We start from the raw sequence: 18,236 nt of genomic DNA, 5'->3' as shown, positions 1-18,236 counted from the left end.
TTCAGATTTTTTTTTTTTTTTTTTTTTGAGATTAAAATGAGAAAAACGACAACATGTATGGTTCACGTATGTCCCGTGTTTAGATTTGTTCCTTTGAAATAACTTTCGAGAGTTAAATAAAAATGTTTTAGAGCTCGAGATATAGTTGAAACCAACTCTATGGGTCAAAGATATTTTTGTTTTATAATTTGACCGAACGATTAGTTTGACTTTGACTAAAAAAAATGTGTGTATTGAGAAGAGATACTCGTGTGTGTGCATTGAATCTAATTAGTTGAACCTACTAAGATTGCATTTATTCATATCTTATTATTATTTTTAATATTGCATTTATTCCTACATTATTTGTTCAATTATTGTCGTCTAATATTTTAATTATGGTAATTTATTGAATTTTTGTATTTTTAACTAAGAAATTCAAATTTATGTATATCTCGAGTGATTAGAAAATCAGTTGATCAAAAAAACCCGATCAACTCAATTTAATCCGTACATTCAGATTGAATTGAGTTTAAATAAATAAAACTTTTATGAATTTAGTTGGTTTAAGTCAACTAAGTATCGTAAGTAAATTACTCCCGGTTGTTCAATCATTTGATAGCCAAAGTCATTCTTTGATAAATGATCACTATGAGTCAGACTCAATCGAATTTGATCAATCCTTTTTTTCTTTCTTTAAGGTGGAGAACTGAACCAAGAATTCTCTTTCTTTATCATCAATCGAATCACTGTTAGAGACCCAGGATTCTATTTTATCATCAATCCAATCACCGTTCCCTTTTTTATTTTTCTTATCAATGAATATATCTCTTTACTTGTATGACTTAGATGTCTTGTATTTCTCGAAAAAGCGATTCGATTGATGGGATTGAGATTGATATTCCAATCTTTCTTCTTGGAACATATTGATTTGACCCCATAAGCGAGACTGTCACCCCATAGCATGTTGCCACCAGAAGCAGAACCTCATATTTCTTCTAGAGAATCTCCTAATTGTTCCAGAGCAACGAGAAATAGATTCTTTAACCATAAAGAATTCAGTTCAGGTGTGGGATATCTATCCAGAAATTTTCGCAACTCAATCATGTATGATGAAATCATATTTCTATCCAGAAATTTTCGCAACTCAATCATGTATGATGAAATCATATTAAGAAATAGAAATAGAAAATAGAATTGGAAAAGTGTATGGTACAAACTATTAACTAATACCTAAAAATAGATAAAAATATATAACTAACTAAATCTTGTAAATAAATAAAATACACTATTAATCAAATTTATACTAACAACTCCCTAAATATGTCAGATATATTCTAACTAATATATCTCCAAAATATCCTCTTAATAAATCATCAAATCAAAGATTTGACCTTTTCCAACTCTGTCAGTAACTCACTATAGGCTCCAGAAACAATGAACGAGATATACAGCAACAAGAAGAAGGAAAAGGATTGTATCCAATTGAACGAACCCAAATCTATTGTTAGTTTTAAAATATACATTTTTATTCCATAATTTTTATTTTTATTTAGTTTCATAATTAATTTATTATTATTTATTATTCAATCCATTTTTAAAATAATTTTTAAAGAAGTGATATTGAGGTAAAATTTTAGTTAAATTTTCGAAAATAAATAAAATAGAAGTTTTACTGACTAATATTTTACTTTTATTAAAATAAAAAATTTGAATAAATGACTCGAACAACTAGAATCATATAATCCAAAAACAATTACACTCCGAACAATAAAGTTGAGTCTAAAGAATGTCTCAACCTAACTCAACTCACAAACGCTTTTAATTTTGACCGGGATATAATATTTAACTAATTGAACTGTTATCAGACTAATTATAGAAAAAAAAATATTTAATATTAACCCTTAGTACTACTCGATAAAATGCGTAACTCAATATTATATTAATAATTTTAAATCATGTCGTGTACGAGAAAACGTATGTGTCAAATAATTCAATATTAAATCGGATAAATCTGAAAGTAACTAATTATTGTAATTCAATATTCTAATAATTCACGTGACCGAGACATATCTAGCCAGGTCAATTTTTTACGTCTAGGGTTTCCAACTTTATAGGTTAACCTAACCCATAAGACCTCATTTGGTCACATATCAATGAGTTGATAATTGGATTGTATTAAATTTGCTCCATATGTTCTTCCCAAATGGCACAATACTAAAGTGTAGGTCTAAATTTCATTTTTGGTACCAACTTTTAGGTTTAATCAATTTTAGTCTAAGAAATTTAATGTAATTAATTCGGTAACGTCCACTTTGTTCTATAGAATTTAAATGGTTTGATAACCATTTGATTTATAGCTACGTTTTTGGTTCTTGGTTTTTGATAATTACGCTTTTACTGTCATAGTTTGTTTGATTTGTTAATGACACCGGAGTAAAGAAGGAATACATGAATGAACCGAGACCACATTCAAATGAGAGCGATCCTAAGAATAGGATGACTAAGAAAGACTTGAAGAAAATGAAAACTATTACATCTCTCCCTCTATTTTGTCGGGTTATCAGGTTGTTATTTTTTTTAAAACTCAAATATCAAATATTCACAAATCATAATGTATTACTATTATCAGGTCAAACATTCTTTAACTGTTTTTTTTTTAATTTAAAAATAGTATTATAATAGTTTAAAGTTTAAAGGTATTTTTAAACCAATATAAATTTTAGGAGTTTTTTATAATTTAACCTAAAATATAATAATTTAGGTAATACTGAATTAATTTTAAATTAAAACGTTAGATCCATCTTTTTGTCTCGACTTTTTGTTAATTTATAATTAATAATTAAATAATCGATTTAAGTGCTACTTTAATTTTGATTTAATTTTATTCATATATTTTTAAAATGACTATTATCTTAAGTTGTGACTCTCGATTGAAATTTGAATAAAATATATAAAAATTAAAGTAATATTTAAACTTATATATATATATATATATATATATATATATATATGGAAGATATTTTGTATTATAATTCTAACCTTAAATTTGTTATTTTAAAGGGGTTTTAAAAAAATACATCAGTAATGTAATAAACTTCAAAATGATAAAAATGATAAAAATGTAAATATATAATTTAATAATTCAAGAACGTCAAAAACTCCGTTGTAGTCTAGTTGGTCAGGATATTCGGCTCTCACCCGAAAGACCCGGGTTCAAGTCCCGGCAACGGAAATATTTTCTTTTATTTATTTTCATTATTTTTGCCTTTTCTTTTATTTAGTTTCCTTTTTCATTTTGTTGGGTTTCGTTTAATTTCATTTTGTTGCCTATTCTTTTATTTATTTTCATTATTTTTGCCTTTTCTTTTCTTTTATTTATTTTCCTTTTTCATTTTGTTGGGTTTCGTTTAATTCTTAATTTCTTAAATCTTCAAATATTATTTGTTTTTATTTCATTTTGGTGCCTTTTCTTTTATTTTTTAATTTTTAATTTTCTTATTGTCCATATAATCCTCACATCATTTAATAGAGAATTTTGTAGGGACGAAGAACGGTATGGAGGCTAGGAACGAGGGCACGGAAGCCATCCCTATTCACACCATGCCTACCTTATAACACGTGAAGTGAGAATTGATGTACCTCGACTATGAGATTGAGGTTCTTCTTTATAGGAGGAGAAGGATGAATACTTTAGGTTCTAGCTATATACCTCAAGTGTTCTTTGGAACAATGACCTAGCATTTTGTATACAAGTCATCTCTTGATTAGATAAAAGCAATTAATCTCCAAAGACATCATGTAACGCCCCTAATTTTCTTAGGTTAATTAATGACGTTACATTTGGTATCAGAAAAGACTAGCATGGCCTCTGCGCAAGGATGACACACACAAATCGAAAAATGGTATCAAGAGTCAGACACACTGGACAATGTGTCAGCGAGGAGGCTGAGCCCCGAAGGGGGTGGACCCGAGGCAGTGTGCTAACAAGGACACTGAGCCCTGAAGAGGGGTAGATTGGGGGGTCCCACATTGATTAGAGAAGGAAATGAGTTCTAGCGAGGATGCTGGCCCCGAGGAAGGTTGGTTTTTGTGATATCTCACATCGGTTGGGAATGATGAAACATTATTTAGAAGGGTGTGAAAATTTCTACCTAGTGGACGTGCTTTAGAAATCTTGAAAGAAAGCTCGAAAGTAAAAGACCAAATAGGACAATATCTGCTAGCGGTAAAGTTGAATAGTTACGCAACCCATCAAAATAGGTTCATCCAACACATAGATCATTGAACTCCTTCCATGGGCATGTTGTAGCACCACAACTAGAATAAGCTTTCTTTCCAACCTTGCTAATGCCCGACACTTGGGAACCACTACACTTACAATTAGCTCTTACCTGGGGAACCACTAGCTGGGGATGAGAACGGCACCGCACCTGAAATGAGTCCCTCACCTGTCTTACCACTGCATAGGCACATGAGTTGAGTAGCACCACATTTGAAATAAGCTCTCTCTCACCCACCTCGTTAACCACCTCCAACAATTTATGTGAACTTGTCAATTTCTACCACTTTGTGCTAAAAACAGGCTTCATCCTGAAGTGAACAGTAGAAACAGCTCTCGTGAATCACCATGCCCAAATGACAATGATTCAGTAGTTAAGAAATGTACTCTTATTTTTAAAGGTCGGATGAAAAAATTAATTAATAAAAACAAATTTAAACAGAATTTGCGGTGGGTTTGGGCTATTACTGAAACTTCCCTTTAAAACAAAACATGAACTTTAAAACAAAGCATGGACAAGACTATACATAAATATCATGTCTGCCATTATCCTTGTTCTCATAAAGATTAATTCATAGTTTAAAACAAAACATGAACTTTAAAACAAAGCATGGGCGAGACTATACACAAATATCATGTCTGCCATTATCCTTGTTCTCATAAAAATTAATTCATAGTTTCACTTTTTTCCTTTTCTGATACTGCCTAAAAACAACTAAATCCAAAAAGATACATATATGTTTCCAATCAAATTTTATAAGCCACAACTTGAGTATCCAAACCAATTCACTTTTGTAACTTGCTCCAATGCTTGTCGCTTAAAAAATGCCCATATTCATAGTATATATTTTTGTTAATGGAAATGTTAGATCATCCTACTCTGCTTGTTAAAAAGGTTGGAAGTTAGTTTAGAAGTGGGAAGATTTCATCTCGTCTTAGCTTTTGGTTAGTGGAGGAGATTCATTAGTATGAACAAATGTTAATAAACCCAATAATTCATTTACGATCTGGTTGATGTTGGGATTTAGGACTGTAACTAGGTTAGTTTGATTGAAACAATATGTTAGTCCAAGAGTCTAAAAAAAAAAAAAATGAATCAGACAACAATAATTAACCTATTTGTGAGATCTCACATCTGTTAGGGAGGAGAACAAAACATTCTTTATAAGTGTGGAAATCTCTCCCTAGCAGACACATTTTAAAAACTTTGAGAGAAAGCCGTAAAGGGAAAGCCCAAAGAGGACAATATCGACTAGTGGTGGGCTTGAGCTGTTACTAATGGTATCAGAGTTAAACACCGGACAATGTGCCAACGAGGACGCTGAGCCCCGAAAGGGGGTTGACACGAGGCGATGTGCCAGCAAGGATGTTGGGCCCCAAAGGGGGGCGGATTGTGAGATCCCACATCGGTTGGGAAGAGAACGAATCATTTTTTATAAAGGTGTGGAAACCTCTCCCTAGTAGACGCGCTTTAAAAACCTTGAGGGGAAACCCAAAAGGAAAAGCCTAAAGAGAACAATATTGGTTAGCGATGGACTTGGGCTGTTACTAATGAACCAAGGCCATCAGACCAAGTTGAGCCAAAAAAGTTTTGATGACCGAAGGTTCAAACAAGAGAGATGAGGAGAGTGAAGGGAAAAGGAGCTCCCGACATCCTATTTGTTCCAATAAACAGACACGGTTCTATAATCAAACCAATTCGGTCAACTTCTTCCTTTGAATTACACTCTTAGTAAAAATCCAACTTAAGAAACTAATCTAACATACAATTGTTAATAAGAGAATAATAAAAGTCAAGACCTAATCTAGCAGGCAACTTAAGATGACTTTTGAGATGAAGATACCCATTAGACATCAACACATATCATTATAAATATCAACGCATCAGTATCTTCATCTAACATTACAACTAAATATTATAAATGGGAGACCAGATCAAACTTTTTGGGCTGATAACCAAGTAATGATTGCATACAGTGTTTTTCTAACTCCTACATGCTTATTAACAAAGTATTTGCATTGATCAAACCTCTATCCAAAAGAATATGTGTATATATATATATAACAAAAGTCTATAGAAGAAAGTTTCTTCCTTACCAGCCTGTCTTGGCTCCATGGAAATGGAAGAGCTTGCATTATTAAGCTTCCAACAATACCTGATTGCTGCTTATAACAAACAAAAGCTAATAATATTTTTAAGCATGTCAAGTCAAACCCCTTAGCTAATTACAATTATGAATCGTTTACCCAATTTTCAAATCACTGTGTTATTGTTTTTATTATCTTCATTGTTACTTTTCCAAGTGACAGGAATCAACCCACTAATGATTAAAACTAGAGACAATAAAGAACAAATTATGACTATTTGAATCTTTCTTTTTAAGCAATATAATTCTCCACCTATGGAGTATAGGCTAGCTCGCTATAGACAAATTAGTAGCCAAACATGTCTGTATCTAAGGCCTCAGTGGAACTCCCCATTTTAGACATTTCTCAGCCATTGTCTCCTTCTTCCCTTTCTTTGCTAGCTGATGCTTGCAGAAAATGGGGCTTTTTCCATATCAAAAACCATGGAATCTCCAAAGATATCTACAACAAACTCCATTCCTTCTCCAATGAAATTTTCAGCCTCCCTTCTGAAACCAAGCTCAAAATTGGCCCTCTCTCTTCTTTGAACACTTACACTCCCCATTTCATAGCCTCCCCGTTCTTTGAAACTCTCAGAGTCTCTGGTCCTAACTTCTTAGCATCTGCTCAGAGTTCAGCAGATTTCCTCTTTAACCAAAAGAGCCCTCACCAGTTCAGGTACATACAATTCACAGCACATCTACTTCAAATCAGTATTGTTCTATTGTTCTAACAGTCTAATTTCATGTGCATAAAGTGAGATATTGCAAGACTATGGAGACAAAATGACAGAGCTATCAAGGAAGATTATAAAGAACATATTGATGAGCTTAGGAGAAGGTTTTGATACCACATACCATGAATCTCATTTCAAGAATTGCCATGGATATCTGAGAATAAACAATTACACACCTCCAGAAACCTTGGGAGAAGATGAAGAACCAGAAGGACTTGGAATGCACACGGATATGAGCTGCGTGACCATTGTGTACCAAGATCAAACAGGAGGTCTGCAAGTGAAATCAAGCGCAGGGGATTGGGTCGATATAGCCCCATGTGATGAATCCGAATCCGAAGCTCTTGTGGTGAATATTGGCGATCTTCTTCAAGCTTGGAGCAACGACAAGCTTAGGTCGTCTGAGCACAGAGTGGTTTTGCGGCGGCCGGCGATCAATCGGTTCTCGATTGCATTCTTCTGGGGGTTTGAGGACGAGAAGGTCGTGTCGGCGCCGGAGGAAGTGGTCGGCGACGGCGGTAAGAAACTGTATAAGCCATTTGTTTGCTCGGATTACCTGAAGTTCAGGGAGAATGACGAAAGAGGGAAATTTGAAAAGGTTGGTTTCACTGTGAGAGATTTTGCTGGGAATGCGATTACGAAGGATTTTGAAGAAAAATAAATTTTTATTTTGTATTGCAATTTTATTCCAATTTATTAAATAAAAATAAGGGAATTTTCACAATATATTTAAATTTTACTTTAAAATAAATAAAATTATTTCGAGTAATATCAAATAACAACATAGCAACTTGTGATAGATTGATCAACATATGGAGAACGCTCGACCGAATGAGTAATCAAGTAATTATTGATATCAATATTCATATTAGGTATATCAGTGGTATATCGACATTCATATTTAGGTACATCAGTGTAATTGATTCATTAAATAACATAACAAATCTAAGTGCATCAACGACAAGTCGGTACTCATATCAGGTATAGAAGAAAAAAAGTCAGTATATAATCACGAGTAAATTATTCAAATTTATATAAGTGACTCGAACAGTCCAACCCAAATGCAACCCAAAATTTATGGTTGGGTTCGGTTCATTATTTAACAAGAATTGTTTATGTTAAAAGAAATTTATAATCCGAGCAACTCAGTTAGGTCTAAAAAATGTCTCCACTCAGCCAACCCAACTCACAAACAATCACTTAGATTGGGTCTAAAAAATGTTTCAATCCGACCTAATCCAACAACGAACAATCAATTAGATTGGGTCTAAAAATGTCTAAACCTGACCCAATTCAACCTACGAACAACCATCACATCAGTTGAACGTCGAGCTCTAAAAAAGCAAAAGGTTTGAATCATCTCTTCCACGTTTATAATATAATATGAATAATTAAAAAGCTAAATTTAAGGAGAGATTTAATTAATTATTATTTATTATTATTATTATAATATGGTTTAGTAAAATCTATTTAAATTTTTGTTAGATTATGTTTAAAGTGGGTTTGGTCGGCTTGAAATTGGGAGCCACGTTGAGCAAATCCAAACCCATTTTGGAAATAATAAAAAATAAATAAATAAATAAATAAGGCATTTAGTCAACTAATTAATTATAAATTAAAAGGGGAAATGCCACTAATCTAAAGTTTAATCATTTCTTTTCTCTCCAATTAAATCATGCAATCTACTACTTATTGCTTTTAATCTTATTTTTTTTTAATTAAATAAAATTTATGTTTTAAATCCTCGTAAATTAAATTTTATTACTTAAAATAATTTGGTATCATATACAATGAATTTGTATAAGACTAGACTGTGAAATATATTTATTCTCTCTTTATGAATTTGTTAACCAACTTTGTAATAGCAAAGTGGAAAGTAGGTCAACCTCTATAACCACTCGGGCTAGTTCAAGAATGGTTTTCCACTCAATTTGAAAGCTGATTCTGTGAGTTCAACGATGCCCAAGGCAAGCCCAATAGAAGATTTTCGTCTTTCTAATATTGATGTTTCGGTGGACAACACTGCTAAACTATATGTGACTCGATCTCAAATTTGAGCGAGTTTTGAACTCTTGTTTGTGATCACATATCCTTTTATTTGCACGAGTAATAGGAGTTGGGGGAACAAAACGACACTCTCTCTTTCTCATTTAGCGTTTAGTGTGTAACAACCTAAGCTCACAAGTTCACCGCTAACAGATATTGTCCTTTTTTAACTTTCGTTTATGGACTTCCCCTCAATGTTTTAAAACACGTATTAAGAAATACTTCCTTGTTTCCCTCTCCAACCAGCATCCCCGCTGGCACACCGCTCGGTGTCCGACTCTGAGACCACCGTTAGCAGATATTATCCATTTTAACTCATTACATATCTCCATTAGCCTCACGATTTTAAAACGCATCTTCTATGGAGAGGTTTCCACACCCTTATAAGAAATGTTTCGTTCGATTCACCTCAGTGCTTATTTTAAACTCGAACAATGAGGTCTCACCCTTTCATTGGCTCGAGAGAGATTTAGTTTATGATACTAAGTAGAAATCTCGGGTTGGGTTGCAAAAAATAAGTGCAGCCTAGTTAGCTATTAACCTATACTGATAAGAAATTACAACTCTCATAATTAGAACATGGTAAGTTGATTATGGGTAGCAAATAACAACAGTAAATGATCAGATATCATCACTCAAAAGCTAAGCAAGGTAATCTAATCAGTTGATGCTAATCTTGCCTAATTTGTAAGCCCCAAGGGGAGGATGTTAGAAGGTCAGCTCCTTTGCTTCTACTCATTTGAACTCTACTGACTTACAGAAAATGCTTCACCATTGATCCTAAGCTTTCTTCTCCGCTCGGTTCGGTTCGGCTTGGCTCAACTCTTGTTGGCAATCTTCAAAAGTGCTAGTTTGACCATCCCAACTGATGCAGCCACCATCCCTTGAAACTGAAACGAAATCAGGCAGCGTAAATTACCCGAGTTTCGATTTACAGACAGAAACATACTTCTACTCCTACGCAGTCATCGTTCTAAATGAAAACAGCACAGTTCTATAACTAAAATAGATATAGCGACTAAAACGTCAAACAAACGAAGAATTGTCATAATCCTGTTCATCAAAGATAATATATCAGCATTTCCATTACGAGTGGATGGTTCAATAAATTTGCAGACTATGATCAAACTTGTGGAATGTAAAGCAAATATATGGTTTAGCCTATGAAATAATAATATAAGCCCTCCGACTCACACATATGTAAGGTCGAAAACGACATTTCTCCATGGTTTGCTACTAGGGATGTAGACGGTTCAATTTGAGTCGGATTTTCGGTGTGTCTATGGAATGAAAAACATGAAAAACAAATGACAGAAACTAAATTACAAACCTTAGACTTGAGGGTCAAGGAGAAAACGCCGTTATGATCAGAAGATTGAACCGAGTGGGCGTCGAGTTGCAAGTCGTTCAAAGTATCCATGACGTCGACCAATATATATTCTCGATAAGGACAGTGCATGTTGACGAGAACCTCTTGCTCGTTCATGGTGACTTTCACATCTAGTTTAAGGCCATCTTTGGGAATGTCATTCTTCAGCTTAAGGTCAGTTTCATCCATTTCACAGGCTTTTCTCTTGTTCGTTGAAGGTTTTAAGGTGCCTTCAATCTTGTCATAGTCATAGTTATCTGATGTCTGTTCCACCATGTCAAGATATTTCCTTCTAAATCTTTCTTCATAATATAATGAGTCCATGCAAGTTTCCAACTCCTGTACTCTTGCTTCGAGCATCTTCAAATATTTGATTGTATCGTTGAGTATCGATACTTTGTTGATCTGCGTAAAATAATTAAGATTTTCAGATTGTATCACGTTAAGAAGATATGATCGAACCAAAAACACAATAATGTATATGCTTAGGAACTTGCAAATTCCTTCCGAGGAAGACCGAAACATTCTTTATAAGGGTGTGGAAACCTCTCCCTAGTAGACGCGTTTTAAAAACCTTGAGGGAAAGCCCAAAGAGGACAATATCTACTAACGTTGGGCTTGAGTTGTTACAAATGGTATCAGAGCTAGACACTGGACGATGTGCTAGCGAGGAGGCTGAGCCCTGAAGGGGGTGGACACAAGGCTGTCAGCAAGGACACTGGGCCTCGAAAGGGGTGGATTTTGAGATCCCACATCGGCTGAGAAGGAGAATGAAGCATTCTTTATAAGGGTGTAGAAACCTCTCTCTAACAGACGCGTTTTAAAAATCTTGAGAGGAGCTCGAAAGGTAAAGCCCAAAGAGGACAATATCTCCTAGTGGTGAGTTTGAGTTGTACAAATGATATTAGAGCCAGATACCGAACGATGTGCTAGTGAGGAGGTTGACCCCAAAGGGGAGTAGACATGAGGCAATTTGCCAACAAGGACGTTTGAGCCTTGAAGGGGGTGGATTGTGGGGTTCTACATTGATTGGAGAAGGGAACGAGTGCTAGCAAGGACGCTAGGCCCTAAAGAAGGTTGGATTGTGAGATCCCATGTCAATTGGGGGGAGAACGAAACATTTTTTTATAAGGGTGTGGAAACCTCTCCCCAACAAATGCATTTTAAAAACTTTAAGGGGAAGCCTGAAAAGGAAAGTCCAAAGAGGACAACATCTACTAACGGTGCACTTGAGCGGTTACAATATCACTTTAAGAAAATATGATTGAAGCAAAAATGCAACAATGTATATGCTTAGGAACTTACAAATTCGATGTAAAATCCGCACAAATGTTACAAATCGAAGCGGGAAGTACCTCATTAAGTGAAGGTAGCATGGACTTAAGAGCCATAAACTTCTCATTTTCTCTTAATTTGTCGTGCACGACATCTTTCGTGCAAAAATCGTCGTTACCCTGTTTCAAGATCGACCGTTCCCCGTCCTTGAGGCGATTTAGAGAACAACCAGCAGATAATAATGGAACCGTGAACAAAATATTCTTCAACATCTTTTGTTGCACCGGGGCCGTGTTTATCTCGGCCATTCCTTTTTTCCATGGCATGAAACTCGATCTGCTTGAGAAACTATGAAGAAGAGGACTTCTAGCCAATTGAGTTGAACTTCCCAAAATGGTGAAGATAGTTCTCTTGTAGTGCAGGTCTTCATCAGTTCTAGGATCTAAGGAAACTGACTTAGTGCGGTTCGAGTTTTGAAGCTCTTTCAAAGATAAATCGTTCGTGCCTTTCGATGAGACTTTCTCCGGATTATTTGCCAAAGCTTCAGAAATACAGTCACTAGGATTCATGGAATCTTGAAAACCGTAACTGAAGTCGTCATCAAGAAACTGCAAACTCTGAAAACACGAAGCCCCTCCCTCGACACCTTCAAGTCTTAAAGGATCTACCATTTGGTGAAATCGTTCACAACCATTGGAAAAACGATCAAGAGAATCAATACCGAACTCATCGTTTTTCCTTTGAATCCCATTCACTGCCTTCCTGCTGAATTTCGCAGCTGTCAAACCGTGGACGTTCTCCATAGCCAAAACTTCAACAATCTCATTGTCAGATTTGGCAACCATTGGTTCTTTACCATTATCATCTTTATAAGCAGAGGAAGACGATTTCTTATAGCATATCGGCTTTGAGAACTTCAGTAAAAAATCTTTGACATGTTGAAGAAGACTAGGATCCTCCGAAACCTTAAAAGGACAGCGCATGAAACACGAAACATGGTACCGAAACATATGATGTCCCGAAACATATGATGTTGATTCATAAATAAACAATTTGTGAAACAGATGATTCTTTATGAATATTACCTGCTCAGTTACACCTAGTTCAATAACACCGCCAAGGTAAGGAAAGCACACCACAGTCTACAACACAAAAACAATTTTAAGATCAGGTCTATCAGACTTGAAAATAGCATTGTAAACAGCAGTCAATTCTCAGAGCTTTAGCTGATTCATGTAGCCAATAATCGAACTCGTTACGTATTGTCTACTTTGGCCCATTACGTATCGCTGCCGATCTCACGGTTTTAAAACCCGTCTATTAGGGAGAGGTTTCCACACCCTTATAAAGAATGTTTTGTTCTCCTCTCCAACCAATGTGTGATCTCACAATTCACCCTCTTTGGGAGCCCAACATCCTCGCTGGCACACCGCCCAATGTCTGGGTTTGATACTATTTGTAACAGCCCAAGCGCACTGTTAGCAGATATTGTCCGTTATGTGTCACCGTCGGTCTCACGGTTCTAAAACACATCTGTTAGGGAGAGGTTTCCACACCCTTATAAAAAATGTTTTGTTCCCCTCTCCAACCGATGTGGGATGTCACAATCCACCCTCCTTGGAGGCCAAGCGTCCTCGTTGGCACACCGCCCAATGTCTGGCTCCGATACCATTTGTAATAGCACAAACCCACTACTAGCAGATATTGTCCGCTTTGACCCGTTACGTATCGTCGTCGGCCTCACGGTTTTAAAACCCGTCTGTTAGAGAGAGGTTTCCACACCCTTATAAAGAATGTTTTGTTCCCCTCTCCAACCGATGGGGCAGACATAGACAAAGTTTTATGGTTTTATCACGAGAGGTTTCTTTTTCCTTTTTTAAGGCATACTATTCTTAGAGGACTTTTGATTTTCTTTATCATCATAACTAGCACTAGATGATGTTTTACAAGGATAATCATACCTGAATCGATGCACTCTGTAAGCAGTTGATCAACGACGTCAAAAATAAGAACCCCAATGAAAAAGAAAGAAGAAAAACGTCAATTTGTTTCTCACTGATAAGATCATAAGGAACTTGAATAGGCATCAAACCATTCAAAATCAAACTAGTGATATTTTCCCACCAAAAGAAATCGAACCTTCGCAAGCAAGGAGCGGGAGAATACGCTACTCTCTGCATATTGAGCATTGCATAACCAGATAGTTCGATCATCAGCTAACGCTCTTCCAGGCAAACTACACACGATAGATAGATAGCGCTCATAATATCACAAGTTAAACAACAAAAGTCAAGAGATGAACACAAGTATGGATCAGAGAGAATACCCTTGGCCTTGATTGAAAAAAAAGGACATGCAAACCAAGTAATACCATTCAGCATCAGATAGATCTTCAGGAGACAAAGAGGCGGGAGGCTTTTTCGCTCGTTGCTCACTTTCACCGTCTAAGAGAGACTTGTAGAGCTCTCTCAATTGTTCACTTCGATGTAAGCCCATAATATCGACATGAACATCTTCAGCTTGAACCATTTTCCTCGTCTTGATGTCTCCATTGTAGTAGCCATCACACCATTCCAGTACCCTAAAGTACAAAACCAAATCTTTTCTTTATAGTACAACAACTATATAGACAAACTATGAATTTGTAAGCAACCACAATCCTTCCCTTGAACAAAGTACACCATAGAGCCTCCCCTGAGGCCTTTGCAGCCCTCGAACAGTCTCCCCTTAATCAAGACTCAACTCCTTCTCTAGAGTCCTCGAACAAAGGGTCTCCCCTCAAACAAAGTACACCATAGAGCTTCCCCTTAGACCTATAGAGCCCTCAAACAGCCTCCCCTTATTGAGGCTCGACTCCTTTCTCTGAAGCCATCGAACAAAGTACACTCTTTGTTCGATACTTGAGTCACTTTTTTACTACATCTTTGAGGTTCACAACTTCTTTGTTCGACATTTGAGGATTCTATTTACATGGCTAAGTTAAGGGCACGACTCTGATACCATGTTAGGAATCACAGATCTCCATAATGGTATGATGTTGTCCACTTTGAGCATAAGCTCAACTTTGCTTTTGGTTTCCCCAAAAGACCTCACACCAATGGAGATGTATTCCTTACTTATAAACTCATGATCCTCCTCTAAATTAGCCAACGTGGAACTCCCTCCCAACAATCCTCAATACTATTCTCATGGCCCGCCCCTAACCCCAATAATCACCAAGAGGCTTTGCCATCTAGGGCTGATTTTAAGTTTTTTCGAGCCCAAGTCCACTGCTAGCAGATATTGTCCTCTTCGGGCTTTCCCTTTCGGGGTTCCACTCAAGGTTATAAAACGTGTCTATTAAGGAGAGGTTTCCACACCCTTATAAAGAATGTTTCGTTCTCCTCCCCAACCGATGTAGGATCTCACACGAAAGCTTGAACTCCAGATTTCGGAGGATATCTCCGGACAACCAAGCTCAAAGTTACATGTTATTTTAGATGAAACTCAGATTTTGAGCTCCTCAAAGGTATCCCATTGCTCAGTAATGATATAAAACAGAAGTCCAGGAAAGTTGAAGGTAAAAGAAAGAAGGGACTTAAATCAGATCACTGTAAGCCTAGCTTAAGATCATTAACCACTTCATTTGCATAAATTGTTGCCAAGAACAAACCTCACAAAATAAAACAATCAAAATCACAGTACCCATTTGGATTTTCAACGCCCATATGGTGAAAAAGGAAACCCCAGAAGGATATACAAGCCAAAGAATGAAGAACAATGTCATCAAGAACTGATTAAAAGAAAAATCAATACCCATGTTGCCTAATCGACGGTGACCAGAAGATCGCATAGCTCCATTGGATGCTCTTCACAGCGACAGCGAGCTGCTTTCGGAGAAACCCAGGTTCGCTATCACAGTTTTCAGTTCCATTAGCCATTTTTTTCCAGAAAAAAACAGAGAAACTCAAAAGAAACGATGAAGAACAACGAAAACCCACCAAGCCATTAGCCATAAGGAGCTTAAGATTTGGTTCAAACGCCACAGAATGGCGAAACCCAAAAGGCTTTTAGGCTTTAGCCGTGCGACAGAGAGTAGCAGCTTTCTGAACAGAAAAGTAATTACTGGAAAAAGTGGAAACCATCTTCTCAGATGCAACCCTTATACAAATTTGGGTTTAAAAGAGAGGGTTATAATCGATTAGTTTAGGGTTAAAATCTGATCGAGGGGCTGACAAATTCTAATTTAGGGTTTACTTTTTGACTGACAAGACGATGAAATCAAATAGAAAGAGGAAAAGTTTTCATAATTTAAGCTTGTTCGCTTCATAAACGAATCATTCTGAAAACAGGGTATTCTTTACTATTGAATGGGAACTTTTTCTATTCTCAAAATAGTGAAGGCTGAAGCTCGTAAATTCTTTCACAAAATGCACCCCACACTTTTAATTTCTCAAATTTTTTAAATTTAGATTTTAAAAAATTACTTTAATTTTTAATGCTCGGTCCTTATATTTTTAAATATTTAACCATTTAGAACAGAGATCATATCTGAATTAGAGTGATAATAAGAACTTCATGATTAAACATGCTTGAGTAGGTAATGTGACAATGTCACTAGGGATGCTAGTGAATGTTGGGGCCATCAAATGCAGAATATAGCTTCTGAATTTGGATATGGGTAATTACAAATGGTATCAGAGTGATACCTCTCTTAGTAAGATGTGCGGATTCATGGTTGTCTGTGGGATAGTTTTCACTCTTAAACTTAAGCAAGAAGTAGGTAACATGATCATGTCGCAAGAGATGTAGGGGAAAGTTGGAATCATCTAGTGTTGAATCTGTCTTTAAGTTTTCATAGGCCCTATGGATTTTTTTTTTTTTTTTTTTTGAAGTCTAATTCTGTTAAACTTTCAATGTGACCCCCGATGCCAAACCTTTAGGTGGTTTGAGTAGATTGGGTAACAGATCGACCATAGTAGTACTCCCGGATATAAACCAAGACAATAAATGTCCTACAAATAGGAGTTCCTATTCAAACCTTCAAACTCTTGTTCAAACGAGTCCTTTGTCCCATGCATCTAACCTACACGAACCAAAATTTTTATTAATATCCTTAAAAAAAAATTAAAACCACATTAAAAACACCATTTAAGTATTTAAAAACTTGAAAAACACTTTAATTAAAAAAAAATAATAAAAAACACATTTAAAAAATAGTACTTTCAAAAGTAATATTAAAAAGTTTTAAAAAGATGTTAAAGGGTATTAATTAAACTTTTTAAAATTTCGATCCATAAATATATTTTAAAAATATTTTTAAAATTTTATAAAGTTGAGGGATATTTTATTAATTTAGATATATATATATATATATATATATATATATATAAAAGATTTTTTCATTTTATTTTTTGAAAAATGTAAATTTAATTAAGGGTTTGAATTAAAATTGAATAAAAATTATGATATAAATGGGAAGAAGTACATACTCTTTCTATTTTTATAAAGTTGATAGATAAAAGTGATAAAAAAAGGTACAACAATAATTGACCAAATGGGGCCAAGGGAATGCCTCATTTGACAGAGGTGAAGTGGGGGCAAAGTTGTAATTTTACGTTTTAAACCCAAATTAAGTATGGCTTTATGATATTGAAAAAATAAGGGAATTTGTCAAAAATAGTATAGTGGTAAAAAAATTAAAAGTTAAATTATTATATTTCGTCCAAATATTTCATTTTTAACCCATTGTATTATTTTTATTTTACAGACTAAATTAATAAAAATGTATTTTTTAAAAAATGCTCGTTTTAAAAAATTTTAAGTGTATTTTTAAAGTATTAAAAATATTTTTGAAGGTTTAAGAACATTCTTGAAATAAAATTGAAGCGGGTTTCATCTAAAACTGTCAAACTGTCGATAAATATATATTTCAAACTTTTTTAAAAATTTAAGGGATAAATTAATTAAAAGTTTTGTTTATAATACGTGAGAATAAGATAACATAAATAAAATATATGAGAATTATACAAATGTGTTTAGTGTAACATGAAAATATTATTATTACGATACCTCTCATCAAATCTCTCTCAATAAAAACATAAACCAATCGTCCCATAAGGGTATTATTGTAAATTTTAAAAGTTTAGGGATATTTTTTTTTAAACAAAATACAAAAATTTAGGATATCAAAAGTAAAAGGCTAATTAGCTCGTGAAACTAGAAACTCGAACGGAAACCTTTCACTACGCCACACAATTCAATTATGTCCTGATTTTAATTAATACTCCAATTTTAGAAGTTTGGACTAAGCAATATGATCTAACTATGAGAGGGATAGTTAGAAATTAATGTGATAGGTAACTAAGTTAGACTTAATTAGCTTATTTAGTGTAAATTAGAGAGTTACAATTATCTCGATTTTAATAATAAAATTTAAAATT

The 18,236-nt window shown here is 34.9% G+C and overlaps 2 protein-coding genes, 1 long non-coding RNA gene and 2 other non-coding genes across 7 annotated transcripts; 3 read left to right on the top strand and 2 right to left on the bottom strand.

The window, feature by feature from the left end:
- Nucleotides 1-3,141: 3,141 nt before the first annotated feature.
- Nucleotides 3,142-3,214, top strand: TRNAE-CUC. The gene has a single exon. It is a non-coding gene; the product is annotated as a tRNA-Glu (tRNA).
- Nucleotides 3,215-3,790: 576 nt separating this feature from the next.
- On the top strand, nt 3,791-3,896 carry LOC111499422. Its single transcript, XR_002720941.1, has one exon. It is a non-coding gene; the product is annotated as a U6 spliceosomal RNA (small nuclear RNA).
- A 279-nt stretch (nt 3,897-4,175) lies between these two features.
- Nucleotides 4,176-6,430, bottom strand: LOC111499342. The gene is made up of 2 exons (XR_002720925.1): nt 6,359-6,430; nt 4,176-4,572 (listed from the first exon to the last, which is right to left on the bottom strand). It is a non-coding gene; the product is annotated as an uncharacterized LOC111499342 (long non-coding RNA).
- On the top strand, nt 6,370-7,811 carry LOC111499287 (gibberellin 20-oxidase-like protein). The gene is made up of 2 exons (XM_023150843.1): nt 6,370-7,066; nt 7,146-7,811. The coding sequence occupies exons 1-2, from the start codon at nt 6,708-6,710 to the stop codon at nt 7,783-7,785; spliced, it is 999 nt and encodes a 332-aa protein (XP_023006611.1). The 5' UTR covers nt 6,370-6,707; the 3' UTR covers nt 7,786-7,811.
- Nucleotides 7,812-9,650: 1,839 nt separating this feature from the next.
- LOC111499229 (transcription factor MYC1-like) lies at nt 9,651-16,063 on the bottom strand. 3 transcript variants are annotated; one of them, XM_023150762.1, is made up of 8 exons: nt 15,795-16,063; nt 15,610-15,705; nt 14,141-14,395; nt 13,954-14,050; nt 13,776-13,790; nt 11,895-12,956; nt 10,501-10,944; nt 9,651-10,060 (listed from the first exon to the last, which is right to left on the bottom strand). In XM_023150762.1, exons 1-8 carry the CDS (start codon nt 15,800-15,802, stop codon nt 9,989-9,991), a joined length of 2,049 nt encoding a protein of 682 aa, XP_023006530.1. In that variant the 5' UTR covers nt 15,803-16,063; the 3' UTR covers nt 9,651-9,988. The 3 variants fall into 3 exon arrangements, with proteins under 3 accessions (XP_023006530.1, XP_023006531.1, XP_023006529.1); XM_023150763.1 differs by lacking the exon at nt 15,795-16,063 and having other exon boundaries at nt 11,895-12,779; nt 12,900-12,956; nt 15,610-15,734; XM_023150761.1 differs by lacking the exon at nt 15,795-16,063 and having other exon boundaries at nt 15,610-15,734.
- Nucleotides 16,064-18,236: the final 2,173 nt, after the last annotated feature.

This window comes from Cucurbita maxima, unplaced genomic scaffold (assembly GCF_002738345.1).
Source record: "Cucurbita maxima cultivar Rimu unplaced genomic scaffold, Cmax_1.0 Cma_Scf00026, whole genome shotgun sequence".
Taxonomy (NCBI): Eukaryota; Viridiplantae; Streptophyta; class Magnoliopsida; order Cucurbitales; family Cucurbitaceae; genus Cucurbita; species Cucurbita maxima.
This window is presented reverse-complemented; position numbering and strand designations above follow the sequence as displayed.